We start from the raw sequence: 27744 nt of genomic DNA, 5'->3' as shown, positions 1-27744 counted from the left end.
GGCAAGATCTCCCAGAAAAAGTTTGGAAAAGTTGAAGCAATTTGGTATATTATGGTGCAACTGATGTGATTTACAGTAATTAGCTTAAAAGAGCTGCTGGTGTGACTATAAATAAGACAAAAGCAATGCATTCTTCGTTAGGCATAAATTATTTAAATTTTCTCCCCCTCTGTCATTTTCTTCCATCTCTTATCACTTGCACTCTCTTTGCTGTTTCTTCTCCACCTGTCTTAATCCTTCAGTCCTGACCCCAAGTTTCTACCTTTTCACGCTTGTAGCCGCCATACATGTCAAAGAGATATTGCTACTTGTGCTCTGATCACCCCAATCCACGTAAACCTGTGAGTTTTGTGCATACATTACACTGGCCCCCCGCATATCCTTCCTGGTGTCTTCCTCTGTCGTTGGTGCCCTTTCCCCATTGTTTTTTTTATCATGATCCTGTGTACAGTAAATTGGGCCTTCTCGGAGCATAAACTTCCATTTTCAGATATGCCAGTTTTTTATTTATTTATTAATTATGGGCTAGGGTGAGCACTTCAAACTTTTCCTCCACTCTCTTCACTGGCTTCCCACAGAATTTCATATCAAATTCAAAGTCTTGGACTTGGCTTGGGCCAGGCCAAGGATATCTAAAAGATCAACTAAAGCTCCAGGACGAAGACTGTGGTCAACAGCTTTGCTCCTCTGGCACAATGGAACTCTCTAAAATAGGGGTAAAACTTCTCTGTACAGAAGACAGCTTTCTCAGGTGCCAATCTGAGACTCTGAAATGAACTTCCACAGGAACTATAGACCATCACAAAGCTCACCACCTTCCCCTCCCACTGCAAGGCACATTTCTTTGACCTTGCCTTCTCTAACATAGACCCATGACAACATGTGCACGTGTGCGCGTAAAACCCCAAAATACCCAACTGCACTGCACACACTTCTTGACATGTGAAAAGGGTGAGAAAACAAACGTGACAGACGTTAGTCATGTTGCTTAATGCACAACTGGAAGGCACAGAATAAGAATCTATATAATAAAGATGCAGCAGAGCAAAAATCTCTTGATGCCATCTTGAAAGAGGGTTCCAAAGGGAATATGCGCCAGGGCAGTGCTTCACCCACCTCATTGCCTGGCTGCACTACAGGAACCCAGCCAGGTGACCAGGAATATCCTGCCAAGGAAGGGACCCTTCTGCCAATTCTCCTGGAGATGACAGCGCTCTATACAACCCATCCTAACCCTTTGCTGAACATTTCATTTATTTTTCCCTCCTGCTCCTCTCCCAAAATCTCCCTCTTCCCCATTCCAATTTGCAAAGAGCATTCTAAAAGGTTGTGGGTTCATTTCTGATGTGCATATTTATTCATGTTATGCATATGCGAGCACTTGCAATGGTTTTTGCTTTCTGAGAACATTCTGGTGAATACACAGTTCATTCAGCCAAATGTCAGTGGAAAAGTGAATAAAAGGTGCAGATCAGAGAAGGAAATTTGAGTTTTATTTGCAAGAATATATTTGCCCATTTCTACCCCAAACAGCACAGCAGACAAGTAAAAAATGGCAGTGGCTGAAGAAAACATGTGTACAGCACTGTGATGAGGTAAACGTACTCATCTACTGGGGAATGTTTATGTTACAGTCCCATGCAACTCCCTTTACAGAGTTCCTTTACAGATTTCACATAAGCAGTATTAAAATCAAATCACTTAACCGTCTCTTACATGTGAAGTAACGAACAGTAGTAAATATTATCCTCCAGACTGCGGGCCATCAGTCATTCTCTCTAATCCAACTGAACTTGACAGCAATAAATCCTCATAAGACAAAATGTGTTTTATTACTTTGATACACTCAATATCAAATTACTTGCACAGAAGTATCATAATTTGGTATAAACATATAACACTAAATTTTATCTATTCTGAGGCATGCCCATCATCACAATGATATTGCATGCAGGACACACTGCATTTTACTGCCAAAGGATCTGAACTTAACCGGTGTCACCACCATTTGTCCTCATTAATGTAACACTGCCATAATACAAGAATGGTCAAACTTTTCTGGACATGTGGACGGGGTGTGTATAGAATTGAGGCTTTGGGGCACAGGCATTCCGGGAGTGTTGTTCTGTCTCACTGACACATCACACTTCCTCAAGCCACTGAAATTTTGCTTGCCAGCTCATTGCAAGTCTCCCAGAGCCAAAGTCCCTTCTACAGAAAAAAAAAATCCATGCTGTTATTTCCGATTTGTGCTTTAGCCATCTCCTCCTTCAGGCGTGGACATGGCAACAGAAGCAGACAGAAGGAGATTTTCACACTGTAGGAGAGCAGTTATTATGGAGGACAGCACATGGGAATATTCTAAAGTCTTTGAGAATTGTGCTGGACCATTTTAGGAGTACTATTGGAAAACATGTGGCTCCCACATCATACCTGAGTCACCCCTACTGTAATGCTATCCTTGCGTAGCACCTTTCAATTCAATGCCTGCACTGATCACAGCTCTGGGGAAACATATCTCCCCACCCTCAGGAAGTTAATCGGACTCAGAAATGAAAGCACACCTTTTCCAAATTCAGCCTTATGAAATTATCCAGGAAATAAAAAGTCTCTGAGAAAGGGAAAGCTATTCATAAGCAATGGGTTAAGTCACTTGCCTTTTATCTCTGGGGTCGAGGCTTCTGATAGACATTTTTTTCATTTGGGAACTGTGCCAATCAGGACTCTGGTGCCTTGGCAGGTACATCTCTGCACCTAAATTAGTGTCAGGCTTGTGGGGCAATTTTCTTGTGGCTTCCCTCCAACTAATAAATAACACCATCAGAGGATCACGTCAATACATTTCCTTAAAATTTAAAGAGAGCACAAAAATAGTCTTGGAGCCTTCTAAACTTATTTCAAAGAGCCTTCAACTGAGTAACTTCAAAATGACATTTCTGCTTTACTCTCCTAGAAAAGCTTGTTAAGCCTCTGAGTATAACATCATAACCTGCACATCTAGGGTAAGAAAGCAAATAGTTACCGACATACATTTCTGGATTTCTACCTCGACAAACAGAAAGAACTGCAAAACAAAACATGCAAATGACTAATAGGATTGTGGGTTTGTTTTTTGATTAGCCATCCTGTGCAAAATATCATTCTGATATAGTGTACTCCTAGGATAAACTAACGAGGCCAATATTGAAATGCAAGAGACACTGCTAGGGGAAGACTGTATTCTTGACATTCTGGTTAGTTTGGGTAGGAAATGGTTTGTATTTCTCCCAAAACACAGACCACAGTTGTGAGTGATTGATTTACAAAGTAAGAGATATTAATCACCAATGCCCTTGCTAGAGAATATTTGCCAGATAAAGTTAGCTTGAATTACTGCCTATGGTTCTTAGAAGTGAATGTACTAAGATAATGCACAGAACTTATGTAAGAATACAAATCAAATCAAGTGCTCGTTTTACAATAAGCTCTCCACAAAGCTGGTACCTCATCAAAATGAAAGTCTTAGCAAAAATACTACATGGCCTAAAATATAATCTAACTTCTACATTAAATAAATTACATTTGAAAAACCTGCAGTAAATTTAAGTTCCACTTTAAAGGATTGTTCACTGTTCTTGATCTGCCCACAGGTATCAGTGGGAGTCCTGCTCATGAATCGAGGGTGGTACAATATGCAGACCCAATAACACTAGGACACTATCGCAGCTAAACAAGACTAAGTTTAAATCCAGTTTAAACTAAATTTCAATTATTTGTGGTGAGATTCAGTCTCCTGGTCTCATTTCAAAGGCAGAATGCCAAGTACAGTACACTCCCATTTATCCCAATGGCCTGAGGGATAGCCAAACCTTTCAGACAACTGGCTGTTCAGATAAACAGAAGTGCTACTTTGAGCTGTAGGTTCATTGATATAGTCCTCAGTAAGATTAAGTCTCGATTGACACTAAAAATTTAGATTGACATAGCTACCATCACTCAGGGGTATGAAAAATTCTTGCCCACGAGCACTGCAGCTATGCTGACGTTACTCTTGGGGTAGACATGGCTCGGTTGACAGAAGATTGCTTCCGTCAACCTAGCTACCATTGCTCAGGGAGGAAGAGTTCCTACAGCAACAGAAAACCCTCTTCTGTCACTGCAGGACTGCTATGGCACTGCAGCTATGATGCTGTAGCCCCAATAGTGTAGACAAACCCCAACTGAAGGTAATTTCAAAACTGCTACACAAATACTAAGCCATTGCTTAGCACTAACAGGCACAAAGAGGCTAACTGAAAAGTTATTAACATTTGCGGTGTTGTTGTAGCCATGTTGGTCCCAGGATATTGGAGACAAGGTGGGTGAGTTAATACCTTTTATTGGATCACCTTCTGTTGATGAAAGAGACAGGTTTTCAAGTTTGTTATTATAATAACTGATTCAGTCATTATTATAGTTATTAGCAAGTGATTAACTAACATAGGGCTGCATGGGGGACGCACTGTGGATTTCAATAACTACTAGTTTCAGATAACGGGAATTCAGAGAACTGGAATTGTACTGTATACTACTTTTTCTAGTTTTGACTGTAATTCCTCCTTAGACACAGTGTCCTTTTCCCTTGGCAAACACTAATCTCATTCCCTCTTACGCTTCAGACACCCATGCTTCTAAGAGTCCAAGCAATTCTGACTTTACTTGTTGACTTCCGTGATTGCCTATCAGTCTTCTTGATATCATTCTCACACCTTCACCAATAAGATTTGTTAATTTGTGTTGCCTCCACTGTTTTAGCAAAAACACAGTACGTAACCATGCAGAGCCTAGACAGACAGACAGAGTAGCTAACAGTTTTTGTTTTAAAACATTCTATGACAAAGTGAAAAAACAGCAGGAAGAATAAATATTTATAACCCACAGAACACTTCTCACCGTGTTTTATGAAGGTAAATTGGTTGCTGGGTTTTAAATAGAGTACTTGACAGATGGGTTTTAAGTGTTTCTTTCCAGCAAAAGAACTTGCAATATCCTTTAATGGCATGGTGAGAGAGCAGAGTGAGTGAGGGAGCTGCCTGCAGGAGACCTGAAGCCTGGAGCAGGCTTGCTCAGTGAGCCAACCAGAAACACCTGGCACAGGAAAGGAACCTCCAGCAGCTAGTTCCTTATAAGAGAACTGAAAGCAAAAGCCACAAGGGAGTCAGCCTGGGCAGGGAAGCTACAGACTGGTAAGAGAGGGTCTGTGAAGGAAACTTTTCCTGTTCCCCCAGGATCTGAGGTAGGAGCCATGCCCTGGGACAGATTTTTGGGGACTCTGAGTGATTGGGGAAATTCCTTTTTGTGTTTGCTTTCTAGAACTTTGTAAATAAAGAAAACCAGACCCAAAGAAGGGATGTTACTGAAAGAGAAAGACGGTGAGTTTTCTTTAAAAAGCCCTGAAGAAGGGGGAAATATGGATGGGGCACTGGAGAGGCACCCTGGCCACAAGGGGGCACTTGAGTGGTGGCCACCCCATGACAGGGACATTAAGTATTTCATTTTTGAAGTGACTGACTTACACTCACACAGCTCAGCAGCCTTGTGAGCTTTAGCAGTGGCACCAGTGGTCATGCAAGAGACATTTCTAATCTCACTACCGTATGACATAGACTTAATGTCAAATTTGAAAGAACATGAACAAATAACTCTCAAGTTCATATTTTACAACTGGCCTAATGCAAATTTTAGTATTGTTCCACCAAGCAGTAAACACATGCTGATGTTACAAACACTATTACTTCTAAAGACAAAAAATAGCAATAAAATCAAAATCTCATATTTGGGTAATTCTGTTTATCAACAAAAAGATCTAAATGTTCATGGTTTATAAAATAATAATCAATCAGTTTTATGGTGGTTGTTTTTAATTAAGAATGCCTTCTAGAGCAGTAAGAAACTGGATTACTGATTTTAGCATCAAAGAATCAGACAGGGAGGAAAAACGTAACTGTATAGTAGCTTACTTTCCAATTACGATGTTGTGCTGCACTAGGGATCTATTTTCCAAGAGGCGTATTTTCCAGCAGCGTAGCCTTCTTAACTCGTTTTGGTAAAAGATGTCAAATATTATGACAGCTATGTTCTTTGGAGCACTGTCAAATTTGGAATTAGAAATATTTTGTCTGGTTTTATTTTAGGGAAACTGTTAACTGCCCAGTCTATTAAAAACATCTTTGGAGATACTGGATTACTGGGCATTTGAGAAAGGTGGGGAAAGGGAGGGGACATACAAATCTCTGGCTTCCTCTGGACAACAGATAAGAGTTTACAAAGCAAGAATTAAAAAAAAAAAAAGTTTCCTTGAATGGACAGAATGATTTTTAGAATGTCCTCATCTGATATAAAATTTGTTACAGTTCCCAAATTAAAAGCAAGTTTGCATTACAGTAAGAAAAATCCTGCAGGTATTTAACCAAAAGGTATTCCGTTTCTTTGTTTTAAACAATTAGCAAACACCTGTCAACCGAGTGTGCCAGTTTCAGATTCTCAAAATTTTATAGCATTTGTTCACTAAAGAAAGATAATACAAAAATCCATAGAGATATTTTTTAAAAATCTCAATTTAATGTTCAAACTAGTCACCAAAGTTTAGACACACACACAGTGTGTCAGTCTACAGACTTTTATAAACCTTTGATTACAGTTTATATTTTAAAAAATAAAATACTGCACCACTCAGCATACAAAAAAATGTAATTTAAAAAAACCTTCAACCTACCTAGATAGATAGCAGTTGTTGGCTTACAAACTCCTTGCACTGATTAATATGATGAACTAATGAATAAAGTAATTAATAAAAAATGCAAATGTCTTCAACAATTCTTATTCCACCCCTTTGTCTCTAACACATACAATATGGCCAATCACAACTGAAATCATGATGGATGAAATAGTCTTTGCCCAGAGGAAGTTTTTGCCCAAATCTGATCAGTGAGTGGTTGTCTTATGGCCTGAAGCATATGGATTTATGTATGGATGTATATCCCTTGCACATTTTATCCTATCCAATGTAACTGTGGATATTCCCATTATCAATATAAATATCTATTTATTTTTTACTTCTACTAAGCTCTTATCTTAGTATCTTGTGGCAAAGAGTTCTACAGGTTATATGTGAGTTGTGTAAGGCTATTTCCTTCTATCCAAGTTAAATATGTTGCCTTTCAATTTCACTGAATGTCCCTCATTCTTTATTATTAGAAAGTGTAAATAAGAGTTCCCCATTTACCTCCTTTATTCATTTACTCTGTCCTCTCTTATTCATGTCCTCTCTAAACTGAACAGTCGTAATCTTTTCAGTCCCATATCATATGCAAGTCTTTCCATGCCTCTAATTTTTGGAACATGTCACCCTTCTATTTAAATCTTCTAAATCTTTTTTGCAACATGGTGACCAGACTGAATACAACATTCCAGGTGAGGGTATAAAAGCAATTTACATAATGGCACTGTAATATTTTCAGGATTAGTTTCTATCCCATTCCTAACACATCAGAATATTTTGTTTACTTTTTTGGTCACCACTCTACATTGACAGGAAGCTTTCATTGAGCTTTCCACATTGATGTCCAAGCGGTTGCAGTTAACTTATAACCTAGCAGTGTGTATGAGTTGTTCGAATTATTCCTTCCAAATAACTGACAGGGAGACTTCAAACAAAACACTCCAGACAAAGTGCTTCTAGAGCTTTGCTGGCATTTTAAGATGGAATGAAAGAAAGAAGGGCCACTGCATGTTTATGTGGTTCCCATCCAGTGGTGCAGATTCCTGGATAAATTCAGAAATAAGCTGGGCAAGCTGCAGGTGATCAGTTCTTCTGTCACCACCAAGTATCACTGCAATCAATCAGCATTACTACAGGGACACATGGGACAGTCAAGTCATCTGTCTAAATACCAGAGGTATAAAGGAAATGGTACATATTTTCAAGGTGTTTCAGGGTGGGAATGTTATGCCTTTGCAAAAAAAAATTGAAATGAGATCTGATAATTATCTGGAATAACAATTCAGGGCAAACAAGAAATTTATAATGTAGGGCCAAGATTTCCAAAACTGACTAGGGATTTCGTGGTCAACGTCAGCCACCTTAAAAGGGCCTGATTTTCAGACGACACATGCTCAGCCCTTTCTGGAAAAAAAAAAAAAAAAAAGAATTAAATAAAAATCCAGCCCCTTTATGATGATATCTCAAGTGGGGCATCCAAAATTACTCTCTGCTTTTGAAAACCATGTCCTGGGTATTTAGCAGCGAAATTGTTTTCCAGTAAAATTATCAATCACAAAAGCAAATCCACAAACCAAGTCAGTTACTGACAGTTACACACATGAGTTTTCCATTCAGTTGATTGTTACCATGATCACTGTTTGAATATTTGTGTCACATTTTATAGCATTTGCTACCATACATGAGACATAAGTCACTGTGTACCAGAACATAAGGAATCCCACCATGGAGGGTGATTTATTAGGTTTATTCACATAATCAAAAAGCCTTAACTTTTGACACTGTAAGCATGAGTTATGATGACCTTACCCAGGAGTGAAAGAAACACAATCACCCTGCACAGATGACATGTTCCATTTGTTCAACGGAGATTAATTTAGGTTTATTTTCAAGGGCTATAATTTTATATACAGCAGAACCTGGTTGACCTGGTCTAATTGGGACCAGGGCCAGCTCAGATAATCAAAACTCTGGATAAACCAGGGAATGGGAAAATGCGATGCTGCAGCGCCAGCTAGTCGCCACAGGAGAGATCACCCGTGTCTGGCCCGGGAGTCCTGGTTGTTCGGTAAATGCGGAGAGCCAGCTAAGGGAGGGTCTGATCAAAGGGGTTCTACTGTACATTATATACATATAAAAAAAAATCAAGTTTTTTAATGCAGCATATTCAGTAAATGAATCAAATCAACTGTCAAACTAAGCTTGTCAGCTTAGAAAACAGATCATGTTATCTACATATGTAATGCAAATTTTACATTCCCAGGAGAGAAGGCTGAGAGAGAAGGCTGCCAACCATGGAGCTGTCACAATCAGAAGCATTCCACCAAAACTGGAAAGCAGCTGCAAAATCATGGGGCATGGCTCTACTGTTGAACCACCCTGACAGCAGATGTTAGACCCTTACATAAAGTTGCTGACTGCTGTCTACTGAAAATTTGTACCAAATGCATCTCATTAAATCCATTCTGGATATGGGGAGGTGGTAGGGGCCCTGTAGGCCAAAGAAGCTACACACTGAGACAGAGAGGTCCTACAGGCAGAACCACAGCAACAGTCAACTTAGGGAGAAAGCTTTGGCTGGGATTTCAGTTACACTATTAAGAACATAAGAATGGCCATACCGGGTCAGACCAAAGGTCCATCCAGTCCAGTCGCCTGTCTTCCGACAGTGGCCAATGCCAGGTGAATCAGAGGTATTATTTACCTTATTAATTAAGAAACCCCAAGAAGGACGTGATTTTGCCTATATGAAATGTGAGCAAAGTTTGGTTGGAGGAGGGTAAGACCACCACCTGAACCTAAGACCATTTCACATAAATTTTGGCATCTCTTAGTTCCCCAAAATAAATAAATAAATGAGAAGATGAGGGGAAGAGTTAGAAATAAATCTGTGCAGACTTCTGGCTCCAGCAGCAGCTATTTTAATTTTGTCATTATGTACCAAACTTTTTCAAAGATCACATGGAAATTCAATAGTGAAGTTACCTTCATTCAAGGATACCAAAAAACTGTGTAAACATTAATTAAACCTTACCACCACCCTTCTACTATGGCAAAGCGAGCAGTGAATCTGGGCTCTTAGAAAGAAAATGAAGCATGAGACTGATATTAAACAACTATATAAGGAGAAAAGGCCAAAATCTCTCCCTTTCTTCAGAAATGGGCAAAACAAAACTAACATTGAGTTATTTGCTGGGATTCCAGTTATCTAACAACTTCCATGTAACACGTGTCTTAACGGGGCTAGTTGGTGCTCTAGAGGGATCACTGTTTTCCAGGATGCAAGGGCAGAGCATTGTCAGTGGATGCGGCTTTGAAGGCTGGATAAACCAGACAAACTTAAATCATAGCCAAGATTGCCAAGCAATCTTGACTCACAAGCTGTCCCAATTACATAACATTATTGAAATGGGGGATTTAACAGAATAAATCTTCCCGAGTGAAAACCAAATGAAGGGCAAATAAAATGGAGCAGAATGGAAGTCGCAAAGTGTATTAGAAAATCAGAAGGCAATGAAGAGAAGGAAATAGTGTATATTTGGGGGTAGGTGAGCTTAAACAGCTGAAAGAAGAAACTGGGGAAAAGACTGTTCAGTAATAACTAATATCATTTGGTAAACACAAGCTATTTTTGTTGATACTATATATATAACAGGATCAACTCCAGAATCCGTAAAGGCAGGTACTGTGTCTTTAATTAGACTGCTAATGGTTATGTCAGTGAATGAGTCATTTTAAAAACTGAATTGACTAACACGGTTTTATTTAGTCTTGTGTAAAAAACATTTCAACACCCCACACACAGATTAGTTCATTTTCTGGGAACTATAATATAATCTGAAAACAAGAGATCAACTCAATGTCATTAATGCCTGTTGAGTTTAAAACAAATGAAAAAGGAAATACTTCCCACCATGTACACATAGCCTATGCAATTCACCAGTAGAGGAGGTCATGAGGTGGAGATGAATTGTTAAAAGAGCTGATTAGTTTACCATTAATGACACATAGCTATTCATGCTAAGTAAGTGTGGTAATGTCTCTTGCTTCAAAGCATAAACATATCATCCATAAGGGTAAGGAGGGAACTTTCTTCTTCTTTCCCCTTTCACACAATAAACTACTAAGTGTGTGCATTTCCTCTGAAGTAATGGCCACTGGCAGAGGTGGGATACCCAGATTTGATGAATGAGAGAATCATCCACTATGGCAAATCCTGTACTCTTTAGTTAAACATCCGCAATTCTCACTTTATATTGCCATACCTGCCCAATCTCCATACCACCACCTCCACTGCCTTTCAGAACCAAAGCCTTGATATCAAAATGCTATATATTTATGTCTGCAAGAGACCAGAAAGTTACCAAATAGAGATGTACTGAATGTGATGTGTTTAATAACCACATGTGATAGTTGGTATCTGTTGTAAGTAGAATATTAACTTCCAAGACTCTGACCTTGTAAATCTTTTTGTATCAAGCTCTGAGCAAGGAGCAAAAAAGGCACTTGTTCCTACTGATTTTTGTTCTATAATTACTGCATGCAAACTTATCTTCTCTATGAAACTTATACTGCAAATCTGACTATTGGATAAGAATCTAGACATTTGGCATATTTTTCACCACCTACTTAATTCTATCTCCTGACAAGTCATTCTCCACAAATATTTGTAAAGCTAAATGAAAATAAAGCAGAAAGAGAAATTCATTTTACTGAACAATTCAGGGACGAGCTGTTTTTAAAACCTTTTCCATAGAGGAGTTGTTTGGGTTTTTTTGTTTGTTTGTTTGTTTTACAGTATTTATATTTATCAACTAGTTTTGATAAATGTATCAACCTTTTTACTGCCTATCATTTGAAACTTTGGAATATTTATCATTTGATATAGGAAACAGGTTAGACAGAATAGAAAAACTGTCTGCCTAAACATTCCTTGGGGTTTACAAAATGTTTATGCTTCTTGCTTAAGTGATTAAAAAAAACATTGTTCAAAGAAGATTAAAAAATATTTTAAGTTAATTAATGAGGCCACAAAACCTCCGTTTTCAGCTTGGAAACTGACAACATAAGAAAACAAGCCATTAATAGTCGCTGTTTTTTCTGTTTTCAGAAACATATAATCATGACAAGTATAACTATAGTAATATCCATAAAATATCCTTTTTCCAGTTCAGACACTATTTTCTCATTAGAATGTTTCCAGAACTTAGAGGATATAACTACGACCACCTACATAACCAGAAACTTATTGTTATGAGGGAATACATGTTCTTTAAGTTAGTTACAGGTCAGAGCATTTGGTTCATATTATAAAGCTGAAAATTATGAGATTTTAAGCTCTGACTTTTTTGCCAACTGGAAACTTCATACTGTACAAGCAATGTAAATAATCCTTTGAAAGTTCATTTTCTCTCTCTCTCTGTGTGTGCGCGTGTGCTTCTAGCCTCAATAAGATAAAATGTTAAAAGAAAAGAACCTTAGAAAACTAATTTTCTCAGAGGACACAGAACAGGAATGGGGAAATAACACTTGATGCCCCATCATGGGTAAGTTTAGTGAAACAGGTATTCACCATCACCTTTTGTGAAAAAGGAAAGGAGGAGATCTAAATACAAAAAGACTTAGAACAAAGAACAAGCTAATCTTTACATAAAGATCAGCTATTCTTGAACAATTGCTTCAAATTCACTCAATGAAAACAAGATTGTGTTAAACAGCACATTCACTAACTTGCTTTTCCCTGCTCTTTTTCCATGGACCCTGCAACACCAACCCACTGCCAGTACAAGGAAGAGAGAGAGTACTTTTTATTGCAAATACAGACTAACACGGATGCTACTCTGAAATCTTTTATAAAGCAGTCACTCTATGTCTCTCTTTAAGGTATGTCTAAACAAGGAAGAAGGTGTGTTTTTTAAAGATAACAGATGATACCCAACAAGTAAAAATCACATGTATGCAGCAGAGATGGTTGGAAAATTGTATTTTTCCCCCCATGGAAAATATTTGATTTTTTTTTTTGCCAAAAAATGAAAACCAAAGATTTTTGAGCCAAAAACACTTTGCTTTTTCCAACAAAAAAGTGGATAATCTGAGGAAAGCAGATAGTCTCTGTGAAAAATTTTGTTTAAATCGACAACCCAATTTTCTGTTGAAAAATAGTTTTGATGGAAAATCTTTGACCAGCTTTACTGGAAAGGGAAAGTTACAGTTGTATCTTGATTTAACTAGTTGAGCTGAACCTTCATCTCGACCAGCTAAATCGAGGTAAAGTTACAGTTTGTCCTATCTACATTAAAACTTTACAACATGTTATATATCACATTTAAAAAGCACATATCTTCCCTAGCATAGAAAAGGTCTTACAGGGTCCGAGATCATTAATAGGATCACAGAGCAAGAATATTTAAGCTGAATATGAATATATATTTCGCTCAGAATCAGGAAGAACTAGACGATCTAATGACTCTTTTTCCATCTCTAGTTTAGATGATTCTATATTTTAACCCTTCCCTCCACCTCCATCTTCATCTACAGAATCTTTCCTCAAGATTCACAGAACAACAGGTAATATAGATGTGCAGAGGTCTTCTGAAGATGCATAACCATTTCCAGGCTTGTCAAATGAGGTTCCTTACTGGCTAAGGAATTAACCTACTCCTGGTTCTTGCACAGTCCTTGAAAGGTCATTGTAGTGTATATTTTGGATATTCTTCATGATATGTATTACACAGTCTGCAATTCCATTGCTGCACCACACAAATCCATGAGGAAAAGGAATGCATTGTAAGCAAGTTAGTTACTATTAGCCCTGAACACTAGGGCTATAAATAAGTGGCTCATGTTATAGCACTAGATAATTTGGAGAAAAACAAACTTTAGATGTTTCTATTTTGAGCAAGTTGAAGTCAATGACGTTACTCAGGAATTGGAGTAAATGAAAGTAGTGTCTCATTTGATCTGAATTGGGCCCAGTGACTTTATTAGATATGGACCACTTTCAGATATGGAACATACATCTGTTTATTTCCTTTTGTTACAGTAAGATGTATAACATGCATAATTTGACCTCCACCATTGGGGCAGCTGTTAGTAGTTCTGTCAGAGTTTACTGCCATAGAATAATACTTTCGACTTGGCAGTACAGGCCTTTTTATTAAGCAGATTACTATAAACACAAATTTGAGATTTAAAAGAACAACAAACAAAAACCAAAGCCAGTGAAATCAGGAAATCCATAAGCAAAACATGCAAGACTTTATAGACCATCTACTTTATTTAGGCTGTATAGCACAGAAAAATTATTATGTAACCTGTTTCCTCTTATTATATATAGGATTAGCAGACCCTCTGGATAACAAAGACCTATATCATTAAAAATTACAAGAAATATTGATCATAAAGGTAAGTGATTAATATGCCTATACTGAATCATCACCTACTCTTATGGAAAGAAGCCTCACAAATCCCTTTGCTTAGCAGGAAAAGCTCCTCCTGTTTTTACTTCATCCCACTCCACCTTTAAATCATTAGTTAATGCAGAACAATTTCATACAGTCTGGACTCGTAACTTGTCTGACTGTTGTACCAATAAAATAAATACCAGCAGGATCTTATTAAAGGGAAAAGGGCAAAATACCACATTTATTGTGAATACAGAAAGAATCATAGTAAGCAGTTAGTTATAGCTATAACATTCCATTCAATCTCATATTTATTCTCACATTCATTCATACAAACACACACACACACACACACACAGGTTCTGCAAGGTTGTTATCATAGTTACCAGCCTTAGAGTTGCTCATGCCAAGTCACTGGCCAGGTGGCCTGGACATGAGGAGGGAGCAGGGCCTTGTCAGATGCTCACCTGATGCTCCTGGAAGTTGGTTTGCAGAATCAGACCCCAAAGTTCTCACTTTTTAGAGTCTATTTTTATAGGAATTTCTTCCTATGCCAGTCTATGGGAATTGCTTCATCATGCTGTTGCTGAATCAATCAGCAGATAGCACATTCCTGACGGCTCCAAGATGTTATCTTGTTCTTTGGCTCTCCCATTCTTGAGGCTGTTGGGTGGATTCCAGTCTGCCCTCCGGGGGGTCCTCTGGTTATTTCCACTTGACGCCTTCTTCAGCCGATGGACACTGGATTCTGAGGCTGGCACCTCCCTGATCATTCAGTTATTATCCACACCAAGCATCCATCCACATACATCCTCTATCTCTATTTTAATCACAATTGTTAATACAACAAAAGGGCGGGGAGTCTCTGGGTGCTGTTTCTGTTGTTAGAGTATTGTTTTGAGTCTCTCTCTCTGTGAACTGCTTTGAGAACAGACTCTGTCTTAGAATGTACTAACACAATTAGCAGCTTGCAAGTTTCACACATAGAGGGAGAGAAACAGTACCAAAAACCAAGAGACCTCTTAATTAGTAATACCCTGGAATTGAAACTATGGGGAATCAAACTCATTTGTGATTTTAATACAGAACTTCTTTAATATGATCCAACATGACCTACCAAGTTGCATTCTATGTGTGTTCATTACACCTCTTTACAATATCTTTATTTTAGCAACTTTTTCCTGCAATACTTTTGATCTAGGTTATTAAGAGCTTCCCAAAGTGTCTTTCTTGTATGTTTGTCTCTGTAATAATCAACCTCTAAAAAAGAGTTCTATATAGACTTTCCACATAAAGAAAGAGTTTCAGAGACTCCTACTGCAATTATAGGCCCCAATTCAGAAAACCACTTCCATACATGCTTAATCACATCCCTCTTCAGAAGAGCTTAAGTCCTATTGAAGTCAAGAGGATTTAGGCATGTGCTTAAAGTTAAACATGTGCTTAAGTCCGCTTTCTGAAAAAAGGTGCTTTCCTAAATCAGGTTTCCTCAAGACTTGTATATTTTTACATGGATGTTATTTCATTTCTTATATTCGTGGAATAATTACTTTGTAGATTTACTGAAGGTTTGTGGTTGGAGAACTGTTTACAAGGTTTTCTTTCTCACACAAAAATCTATTCTGGGTGGATCAAAGGAAAGGTAAATAACAAATAAGCATAAGTTCACAAACCTCTGAAATGTTTCAGAATATTTGTTTCTTCCTATTATTTTTGTCTGTGAAATTCTCCCTGTTTGCAAATTGATATTTTGAGAGATATTTCCTCTTAGCGCTAAAAATAGCTGAGTTCCAGCACAGTTCCCTACAGTAACTAAAAGCGAATTCTTTATCGATATGGGGCTGTTCCACCATATATCCAATATCAAAACTGAAGATACAGCCCTGATCCTGCAATCACTCATGCATGTGAGTAGCTCCATACGTCTGACTGGTTTTCATTCTGTTTTGTGGGACTACTTACACATGTGAGTGTTTGCAGGGATGGGGCTTTTGAGTTCATCTTTTTCACTTTGGCATTTGAGTTTGTGCACTCATTTGTGTTCCGTTACAAATCAAAATGACCTGTGAACGAGGAAGATCAAGGGAGAATCTACACAGCAAGCGTTGTTAGTTCATACGTGACTTCACTCAATTATTTTTTATATAAATCAGATGCTAAGCTGTGGCATACTGTAATACCTATTTGAGAAAACTGTTGAAAGCACAGTTAGACTGCTTCTCTCCCCCACATGGCCAGCAGATCTAAGAACATCTATTGTCCATCCATTATCTCAGGCTGAGGCTTAAACTTCCTACAGACAATCTGATGAGCTTACATAATGACCTAAAATGATATAAAGTAAGGAAATATACTCTCAGTGTGCATTACTGTTATAGGTAAGTAAGTTTTTCAGTTTCACAACAATCTTCCTGGCCAACCTACCATTCAGACAGACAACAAGAAGTAGAGGCTAAATTCATCCCATAGAAACTGATGTCCTCCTCAGTATTTGTACACATTGTAGAAGGCCAACCATGTCTATTTAACTCTCCCTCAATCAGCATAAATAGTTTATTAATCAGATCCATTAAAAAAATCACTAAATACAATGACCAAATGGCTCAGGTGATTGCAGAATGGTTTGTTACGTCATTATCTCAAGGTTCTTGGTTCAATCATCTAGCACAATTTCAGTAGAGGCAAAAATAAACTCTCATCTGATGTCCTGTAAAGAATGAAATGGTGTGTCTGTCCTGTTCTTTGGGGACAAGCGTCTACACCACAAAAGCCATATCACAGTTCATGCCACTGTACATTTAAAAGAAAAAAGGAAACAGGACAAGGCTTGCATGGGAATGGAAACTGAGCTCCTTTCTCATCCTCCCAGAACGGCACATTAGCTGGGTGGAAATTTACTTTGTTCCTGCTCACACTCTACTTAGTCTGAAGACAGAACATTTCCGTTTTCAGGGTAGGGTTGCTACCAGGGTTGTTTTCACCTGGACAGTCCAGGTTTCGGCTTGTGTGTCCGGGTGCCATTTTACAAGGTTTTTTTTAATCGGGAGGAAGAGGCGGAGCAGGGGCAGGGCCTTAAGGGGAAGAGGCAAGGCAGGGGCCTCAAGTGAAAAGGTGGAGAAGGGGGCAAGCCTCAGGGGAAGAGGTGGAACAAGGGGTGGTACCTTGGTGATCTGGTTACCAGCTATTAAATAGGTGGCAAACCTATTTCAGGGCTATCATCCTGGCTCCTTAAACAACCATTTAAAAAAAAATCATGCAGTGATTATGACTGAGTAGTGAAAGTCTGGACAAGATTTTTGTTAAATCCTTATTCTGGATCAATTACACTGTACTAATTCACTCTCAGATCTTCTAGTGCTATATCACTAAGTGATCATGTAATTTTTAAAATATATTTTGGAAAGTTAAACCTTTATGCACTGACCATTCTACAAGTTCATGACAGCCTATAATACAAGAATTCAATAATTACCAGCCTTTGCCAGACCAGAGATTTATTATTACATACTATGGTAATAACAATGTCTTTATAATATATGACACATGATAAAATAGAACACCACTATATAGCAGATAATAAAACATAAGGGAAAATGCATATAGTCAAATCTTTCATTGAACAAAGTGCCATGTCCTCTCAAAGAAGAAAGGAAAGATGAATTCATAGTCTTTGGATTATCATCTAGAGTGATAAAATATTTTCAAGATTTAAATTACCTCCCTTGAGCATAAGGATAATCATATGCTTTATTACTGACACATTTTTCAGTAAACAGTAGAAACAACTCACATGCTATGAGATATAGTCATTGAAAAGAGTACTTATAATAAAAATAGTATGCAGATGATATAGCCTACATTTTACTGACAGATAAAAATCTTCTTTATCTTTTAATGAAGGTTGCTATTTAACACTGAAATTGAAAAACAAACATGCCAAAGCAAGTCACAATTAAAAACACCTAAACATTGAAATGTATTGAAATGGTTTACACAGAAGAGAGATAAATATTCAGATATCTTCACCAACTGCTTAAAGAAAAACACACACAATAAAATATCCCACTGCGGATTCCAAGAACAACCTTAACTCTGCCAACTATATACCTGCTCAGCCTCAAACTATAGTAAAAGGGCTTTGGGTCTAGGGGTATAATCCTGCAGCCCACTGCAGCTGTTATGGCCCTTGGCTCCTTTAAAAGTAGGAGCCATAATTGCAGGTCACATGCTTGCTCATAGCCCCATTTCCTACAAGAAACAGCATACAAGGCTTCCTCCCTCTTAGACAGAGGAAGGCCATGGGAGGGACCCAGATGGATTTGATTTAAATCAAATTGATTTAACTCATGATTTAAATCACTAGTCAGGAAGATTTGATTTAATCATTGTTTTCTACATAAAAGTGCATTCTTGTTGGTTATTATAACCTTAATACATATTCTTCACAACTCAGAGAGAGATGTAGCTTTCATTTTTAGAAGGAACACACTATACGTTTTTAAACAGTGATTTATTTTGAAAACTTTTCAGATTAGTTTTACAACTATATCAGAAAATGAATGATTGTTTGGTTATTTCATTTACCAAAGTTAATTGAAGCAAATATTTATGAAGTCATTGGAAGGTGAACTATCTCCAATTCCACAGGTTAATCATTAATATTTGGAGGATTTTCTTGACAAGCTGTATTAGGAAGAGAACATCACCAGACAGACATTTAAATTGTTTTATTTAACTAAAATAACAACGTTAAGTATTCTGGATCTTTTTTCTGCAACAGCAACATAATATTTTAACAAAAAAAAATATGTCCCTTGCTTCTCATGTTTATCTCCAGACTTCTTCTCCTTGTCCAGATCTATTCCACCCCCAACAATCTTCTATTTATTGAACTTTTTGAAACTTTGCACTTTTAGAGAGAGGTAAGGGATTGACTGTGTACACAAATTTGCAGAGGGACAATAGAGTTGAGGTCTGTTATTTCTCACCTCTATATATTATTTATTTAAAAATGTTTTTGCTGTTAACAAGCATGCTACCTCTGGAGAGACAAATCCCCAGTCTGAGAACTGCAAAACTAAACATCTCTGATGGCATCTTCTAGACTGAGCACTGAGCCCCATTGGGTAGGTAGAAAGATTAACCTAAATAAGATATATAGAAGCCTCTGGAACCCCATTAGATTGGGTCCCTAATCCATGAACTATTGGAACTCATTTACAAAACTTTTCTTAAACATTACATGAATATATTGTCTCATACTATAGAATTAGAATTTATAATCCCTATTCCATGATGAGATATCTTTGAGCTATAATGTATCTTCAGATGGATTTTTTTTTATAAAATGATTTTTGAGGAAAAAAATCTAATTTAAATAAAAAAGATTTAAATTAAATAATCCGATTTAAAAAAAATTTTTTTTTTAAATCATTGATTTTTATCCACCCTGGGAGGGACTCTCCTCATCAATCAGGCAGAAAGCCCGAGGAGGACACTTACAGGGAGCAGGAGCCAGCTGTGGAGGGCTGTAAGAACCATGAAGCCCCAGAGACAAAGATTAAGACAAGACGGGGCAGTGACAGTGTTTTGGGTTACTTTGTTTTGAATCATTTAATAAATGAAATCCCTGAGAAGAGAACTAGATCTGTGGTATTGCTTGGAGTGAAATTTCACCTTCCTCAGCTGCTGCATTAGCCCACCAGGTTCCAAGTCTGAAAACTCTCGCACAACCTAAATTACATATACGGCTTGGAAAATTAACAAATGTCTAACTAGGCAGAGGTAAATATGAAAGTCAAGAGATACTCTACCAGTGATGTCCATGAATCACAGTAAAAAGCGCAGCCCCAGGCACACCACAGCACCTGGGAAGAAAGGCTGAGTGCTGGAGTTTATGCCAGGGTGCCATCCTGCATGCAGCAGGCCTTTATTTTTAAAAATCTGACTTCTGGAAGACTTTGGGACTTGGCTAGTCTCAGCCACTTTTCATGGTTACAGTGATTGGTAGTAGTATAAAACCTTAAGACAGACATCTCTAAATCTGAAGCTCTCCTTTCTAGCACTAAAGCTGTTGAAAGATCAGAAACATGGTTTCTTTCCCCCTATCCAGAACTTCCTTGTTTCTGCCAGGGGTAGTGTCTCTATGAACACATCTACAGTGCAATAAAAAGACCACATCACCAAGTGTTAGAACCTGGGTCAATTGACTCAGACTTGTGGATCTCAGGCTGCAGGGCTAAAAATTGCAAAATAGACATCCAGGCTCACGCTGGAGCCTAGGGTCTGAGACCCACCCCCATCACAGGATTTCAGACCTCATGCTCTAGCCTGAGCCCAAACAGCTACACTGACATTCTTAGCCCCACAGCCCAAGTCAGTTGACCAGGCCAGCTTCAGCCATGCCATAAGTCTACTATTGCAGTGTAGACATACCTTATTTTTCTGCTTCTCCCACAACTCCTAGCTGCTGTGAGATGGAACAAGTTTCCACTACCTCACTCTTTTCCTACAACCTCCATTTTGTGGATCTTCTTTCCTATGATTAACTCCAAAGCCTGTGGTTGCTCAGTTTTCCCAACAAGCAACAGCTGCATGAAACTCACTCGAGTCTTGTCTCAGTCAATCTTGCCCACAGGATAATGAACAGCAACAATGTAAGTGACTGGTCTCTAATTACTTTCATTATGTTGCTGCTCTGCAAAGCTATGAACAGCAGCAGAGGCACTAGAGCTATTTGCCAGCAGATTCTGGAGGACAACACCGCACTGAATCACATTCACACAATATTTGGAAGGCTAGCTTTGTAAATACGCAAGCTCATATTTGCGGGGAATAGGTTAGATCCCCACAGTCATCAGTGAAAGCTTCCTATTCATCAGTGAGTAGATTTTCAAATCCTGATAATATAGACCTTGAATGGGAGCTAAACACCCTCCAAACACCACTTATCACTCTTACAGTTCACTATCCATTATTATTATTATTTATTATTAGAGACACAAACCTTTTGCCTCTCACCTTCCATATACAGACCACCACCTTAACCCTCCCGCAACCAAAACTTCCCACTTCATATCATGATCTCTTTCACTATTACTACTATAAGGCTCAAAACTATCTACACCATCCGCCCTCTAAACACATACTGTCAATCTCATTATCTTTCCTTCTTATCCTCCCAGTACAGGTCAAAAACCTCACTCTCCAGATGGACAATGCATTCACGTTTACCCAGGCCTTTGAACATGCGTACAGTGTAGACCACACAGTACCCCATCTAGGCTACTCTATACTTAGAAATAACTCTCTCCATGGAATAGCTATTTTTGGTAAGTTTCCAAGTCTAGTCAAGTCCGTATTTACGAGGAAGAAAGAGAGAAGGTAATATATCTGCAGAATATTGTGATTTTCATTTGAGGTCAGTCATCACACATTTTTCTAAGTTAACGAACAGAACATTTGTGGTGAAGCATCTAGGGCTGCCCCCTTTTGTCCTTCTGCACATACTCCTTCACCAGATTATTCCACCCACCAAAACAAGTAGCTGTAGATGTTTGATGTAACAGTTGGTTCTGCTGTGAGAAGGTAGTCTTTAAAGGGCTGTACGCAGAAAGGTAATTAAAGGGGGTGACAGATGGATAGTATCCTGGGAGTAAAAATTACACAGAAAGTTTGAAGGACATGATAAGAATTGTGTGGATAATTTCACATCAACTGGTTGCCTACTTCTAGAGAAAACACAGAGTTTATGTCCCATTTTATGCCTACTGCAACTATAAAGTCCTAGCAGGCACCTCCATAATATACAAATGGGGCCATCACAAACCTTAAATACTCACCTTGACTATCACAATTATAAATTCCAATAGTCAATGGGATTATTCACGTGGGTAAAGTTACTTATCTGTGTGCTTGTTTGCAGGATCAAGGCTAAAGACAGCAATTATTATAATAGTTTACTTACAAGTAGACAGAGCCTATGCATTAGTTTTCAAGGAGATTTCTCCAGATGGAAAGTTTGAATGAGTGATAAAGCTATTTTTTTTAAACCTACAGGAACTCAAAGAAACATTATGTAATAGCCAAGATCCTGACAACCCTTGTGCCAAGTGAGGTGCCCTGCAGGATCAGACTCTAAATCAAAAACCGTCTGACCCCTTTTTTCCCCCCAGACTTTTCAGAAAAACCCTCCTTTGCCTTTAGGCAAAAACGTGCAGTTTTCAGGCCCAAACAGTTTTTTTCTGTCCAAGATACAGAAGGAGCTAAAAATAGGGCTTACAGTGGAAACTGGTTGCTCCATAAGACTCTCTTCTACAAAGAGAAATGGGAAGATGTATCTAACAGTTACCAAGGAAACAGCAAAGTTAAGTCCTGTGTACACTATTAAGTAGTTTAATAACCAGATAATAAGAGTAAAAAGCAACTCCACATAAAACTGATTTATTGCAAAGCACAGCATTAACTCAGTCCAGTATCTGAACTTTAAAGTCCTTATATCAAATGAAGCTGGATTTGAGCTTTGAAACCTGTCATTCAATTGCAGAAAGAACTTTGGTTTGCCTGAAGAGAAAAAGAGTAATATGCTGGAGAGCTTTGTCTGGGTAATGGCAATATGGATGTTGTTAGTCAACTACAGGTCGCAGTTAGGGAAGAAGGAGATATTTGAAGGTAAACTGACTCTTAAAATGTAGAAGAATCATTCCTAGTTTATTGATTTAATGATACTGTCTTCTGTGCAGCATCCTTAACAGAGGCAGCTCTACCTAAAGCAGACTAGGCAGTTGCCTAGGGCAACAGATTTCTGGGAGTGTAAAGTTGCCCAGGTTCTCTCCAACGGTGGTGGCAGGAGATGACCTGGGGGGGGGGGGGGGGAAGGGGGATTACTAGCCAGGGCTCTGAGGAGCAGAAAGTGGCCCCCAGCCAGGCAAGCGCTCCCGCCTCACCCCCAGCTGCTCCCCATCCCCATTGTGAGTAAGATCACGGCCACAGCCCAGACACAGCTCAGGATTGGTGCTGGTGAATGCTGTCAGGGCATTGGCCACAACTGTGGCAACCCGCCTGGCTCCATGTCTGCACCCAGCTTGCACCTGCTGCTCCGTGTCTGGTCCCCACAGGCCCTGCTGCCCAGGCAGCCCCTGGCTCCTGCCCCAGTTGGGGCCACCGCTTCATCACCACCACGTCCAGGTTCTGAAGGTGCTGCCATCCCGCAATTTATGAGCCCAACAATGAGGAGCTCACTGGAAAGGTGCAGGCGGGAGCACACTAGGGAGTATGCAGATTGCTGGGGCCAGGTGGAGTGGAATGGGATAGGGTGTGGGGCCAGGCAGGGGACTGGCAGTGCAGGGGCCAAGGTGCAGGGCCAGGTGGCAGAGAACCCCACTCTGTCCAGTGGGAAGGAGCCCACTGTGCAAGTGGGATCAGCACCTCCAGCCCAGACGGCTTCATTTTGTGGGGGTTATGCTGCCTCTTAACTAGAGCCTTATCGGCTGGGAGCTGCCCCCTGCTGGTGCCCAGGTCCCACTGTGGTTGGGCTGAGCAGCTCGCTGTTCAGAGGTGCAGAGCTGGGGTTTGTTCCTCTCTTGAGCCCTAGGCAGCTGGTGCCAACCCACTCACAAAAGGCCATTAGGAAGGCAGCCCCATCTGGGAGCATCACCCACCCAGGGAGCGGGTCTCAGTTGCTTGCAAGGCCTAGGGGACTTTCGCCATGGCCTGGCCCAGCTCAGTCCACTCAGGTGTCAGAATGTTCCCATCCAACAGGAGCCGACAACAGGCCTAGTGGCCTCTGAAGCCCCAAGCTGGGGTCTGCCCTGTGAGCCTCTGACCCAGAGTTGGGGTTGCAGCCACTGGGAGCTCTGCCGCAAATTTCTAAGCAGGTTCAGGGTGCACACTGAAGTTTTACCTAGGTTGGCAGACTGTCTTGAGCCATGTCTGATCCTTAACCAGTGCCTGCTCTTTCCATTTGATTTGAACTCAAGTGTGACATTTACTGCAAGAAAGGGTTTGTTAACCCCAGATCCTGATCAAAAAAGCTAAATGATTAAATATATCTTGAAACAAAAATCAGATGCCATATTACCTACTCCTTAGGGTCTTATCTATACCAAATAAAATTTCCTCTAAAATTTTCCACAATTGTTACCATTGATGCAGTTTCCTCTGTGGTAGTAACAGTGGGAATGGTGGTATAGACCAGGTTCAGGAGACCGTTGGTGTTTTAACCATCATGCCAGGTAAACTTGTTCTGAGGAAAGTTAGACAGCCATGTAGCTCGAATAGTAGCGGTTGCTCTATACTAGCACTCCCTTCAGTAGAGCTTTGATCATGGTAGCAACACTGGTAAATTTTAGGGCAAAGGGCTTGAGTAGACACAGATTATAACATCACACGCCTGCGGGATTTTACAACGTCAGTCCACCCAGTGCTTTCTATAAAAATCATTTAATAACATTTTATAGAACAATTATTTTGACAAGTATTGTACGTGTATGCCACAGAAATAACATATATGCTTCATTTCTACAACAAGCACTCTCCTCCTCAAATGGCATTCCACTTCAGTGAATGCTTCAGAAATGGCAAAGGCCAGCGCTAACCACGAAACCATGAGAATTCAAAACATTCATAGCTACTCTGATTCAAAGCTAAATCCTTTAGGAAGATTATCTGCACCAAAAATCAGGAAAATCCCTCAACTATAGCACCTTTATACTCCATCTTTGAGAAAGAATTTGGTTTCCCATAACTCTTTTCTCAATACTACTACACATTATTTTTAACCATGGGGAAAACATTTTCAAGTGGGGGGGGGGGGCAATTCAGATTGTGCATGTGTCTCTGTAGCCTTGGACCTAAGGACTATCTAGAGGCAGTTCCTTCCACACCAGCATTCAGTTGATAGTGAGAGAAAAATTCTTTGGAAGGAAAAATATTTAAATCAGACACCAGCTCAAGCAACCAGGTTGTGTGCACCTTACACGAAAGAGCTTAAAAAAAAAAAGAGAGAGACCACATTCACTTACTCCCTGAGATTTATGTGTGATGGTACAAGACAGCACTTCCAGTCTGATTATGATTTCACAGCTTCTCTTAAAAAATCACCCCTATTGTGTCTGAGATTTTGTAGAGCATGAGAGGTTTCAGAGTAGCAGCCGTGTTAGTCTGTATCCGCAAAAAGAAAAGGAGGACTTGTGGCACCTTAGAGACTAACAAATTTATTTGAGCATAAGCTTTCGTGAGCTACAGAGAGTGGTTCGCAATAAGCAGAGCACCATACTTCATAGCACAGAAGTCAAGAAGTCTTAAATACATTGCATTTGGTTTGGGGGGGTTTGCCAACCATGGGGTATTTTTTGAAAATGCTGCTCTGCTATCTGTCCAGCCTATCCGAAGTTCCACGTCAACCCCCACCAGGGTTAACTGTTGCCTCCAGCTACTTCCCCGGCTAGAGCACCCTCACAGCTGTTTGCAACCCGAAAGGAAACTAAAGGCAGGGTGCCGGCTTCACATTTTCAAACAGTTTGAACCACTGATCGCCCATTAACAACAACGTCTCATCACAGCCCAAGACTCAGAACCCCACCAGCTTTATCTTCGCAGCAGCCTCGGGACACATTTTTTTCCCCCCACACTATCCCACAGCAGGGTGCCGGGGGGGAAAACGCCACGAGCCATCACCAGCCAAACCCCAGGACCCCAGCCCCCGTGTCAGGTAAGTGGAACGCTGCGGCAGCAGCTCTGGCGGCGGGCTTTGCTAAAGCCCCCTGGCATGGTCTCCCCCCACGGCCGGGTATGTCCCCCGCCCCCGGGGGTCAGCAGCCAGGGGCCAGCACTGCAGCGGGGCGCGCACAAGGGGCGGCGGGGGGGGGGGGGGGCTGGCTGCTAATGGAAAGGAAGCAGCAACCTACCCTGAGAGCTTTGCAATCTTCACAAAGCTGAACACATCCATCCATGCAGGCAGCGAGCCGTGCCCTCCGCTCGCTCGCTCACTCCAGCGGCAGCAGCCCCATGGTGGGGAGGAGGTGGTGCCCGAGTCTCTCGCAGCAGCAGCCCTCGCGGAGGAAGGCGCTGGCGGCAGAAGCTGCTACCCCCCTCCGGCCGGGAGCTGGGCGCGCAGCATCTCGGAGCAGCAGCATTGAGCTGTGGGCAGCCCCCCTCCGCGCCCCCGCCCGGGGAAACTCCGGGGCTGAGCGGCGGGGGAGGAGACGCTTCAGCTCAGGCCCCCGCCGCTCTGCGCGCCCGGGAGGCGGCAGCGCTCAGGAGCCCGCTGGTGCTTGCGATGCCCCCAGAGCAAGGAGGGGAGGGGGAGCCTCTCTGCCGGTGTCTCCCCCGCCTGTGGGTGGGCGCAGCCGGAGAGGACGGCCGCAGCAGCAGGAGAAGCGAGCGCCGCACGCTGGCTCCCTCCGCAGCCGGCGGCTGCCTGCTCCCCACCCCGCCGCCAGCTGCCTGGAGCTGGCCCGCGCAACAGAGCAACGCAGCCCGGGGGAGACAGCGGGGGCCCGCGTGGAGGCAGTGGGGAGGGAGGAGAGAACACCCCCCCCCCCCCCGCCTGGGGAGCACTTACTTGCATGGAGGGAGGGGGAGATGAGGGAGAACACACAGCCATGGGGGAAAGGGGAAGAGGCTTGGGCCCTACACTAACCTACACTGCAGGGGGTGTGAAACACCCCCCACCCCAGCGCAGCAAGTTTCAGCGCTGTAAAACAGCAGCGTAGGCAGTGCACCAGCTACGCCCCTCCTGGAGGTGGGTTTTTTTTACAGACCACTCGCCCAGCCTTACGGTAATGTGCTTTAGCGTTGCCAGTGTAGACTTAGGCCGAAGAGAGAAGCACCCTCTTGAAGGGGCCCATTTCATGAGTTGGGGCAGGGGGAAGATGAGAAGCCCAGCTCAGAATCCACCTGGCAGGCAAGAGAGAGGAGGGGGATCCTACCCCCTCCCCATATACAAAACACTTGCCTCCCCAAAGGACTCCTGCTCACCAGTCATCCCTCTGCCACAGTACTGACCTTTCTCCCTTTGTGGTAGGGGAGGGACCTGGTGGCCTTCTTGGCCATCATATGAAGCACCAGACCACATGCTGAACTTGGACTATTGACCCAATCTGGTATAGGAAATTGTAAGTATGGAGAGAGTTAAATAGTGGTGTCCCGCAGGGGTCTGTACTGGGACCAGTGCTATTCAACATATTCATAAATGATCTGGAAAAAGGGGTAAACAGTGTCCTGGCAAAATTTGCAGATGATACAAAACTACTCAAGATAATTAAGTCCCAAGCAGACTGCGAAGAGTTACAAAAGGATCTCACAAAACTGGGGGATTGTGTAACAAAATGGCAGATAAAATTCAATGTTGATAAATGCAAAGTAATGCACATTGGAAAACATAATCCCAACTATACATACAAAATGATGGGGTCTAAATTAGCTGTTACCACTCAAAAAAGAGATCTTAGAGTCATTGTGGATAGTTGTCTGACAACATCTGCTCAGTGTGCAATGGCAGTCAATAATGCTAACAATGTTGGGAATCATTAAGAAAGGGATAGATAATAAGACAAAATATCATATTGCCTCTATATAAACCCATGATACGCCCACATCTAG

The 27744-nt window shown here is 40.8% G+C and overlaps 1 protein-coding gene across 3 annotated transcripts in view; it reads right to left on the bottom strand.

Annotated features, from left to right (window-relative positions):
* The window catches only part of FRMPD4 (FERM and PDZ domain containing 4), a 436507-nt gene extending 410173 nt beyond the window's left edge, over positions 1–26334 (bottom strand). Inside the window, exon 1 of one of the 3 annotated variants that reach the window (XM_084617940.1) lies at positions 26049–26334. In XM_084617940.1, coding sequence (XP_084474066.1) covers positions 26049–26089 — 41 coding nt within the window. In that variant the 5' untranslated portion in view covers positions 26090–26334. The remainder of the gene's footprint in view (positions 1–26048) is intronic. The other 2 variants (XM_084617937.1, XM_084617938.1) reach the window with 2 other exon arrangements.
* Between the last annotated feature and the right edge of the window lie 1410 nt (positions 26335–27744).

Source organism: Lepidochelys olivacea (genome assembly GCF_965140295.1).
Source record: "Lepidochelys olivacea isolate rLepOli2 genome assembly, chromosome: 1".
Taxonomy (NCBI): Eukaryota; Metazoa; Chordata; order Testudines; family Cheloniidae; genus Lepidochelys; species Lepidochelys olivacea.
Note: the sequence above shows the minus strand (reverse complement) of the source record. Positions and strands in the feature narration are given on the sequence as shown.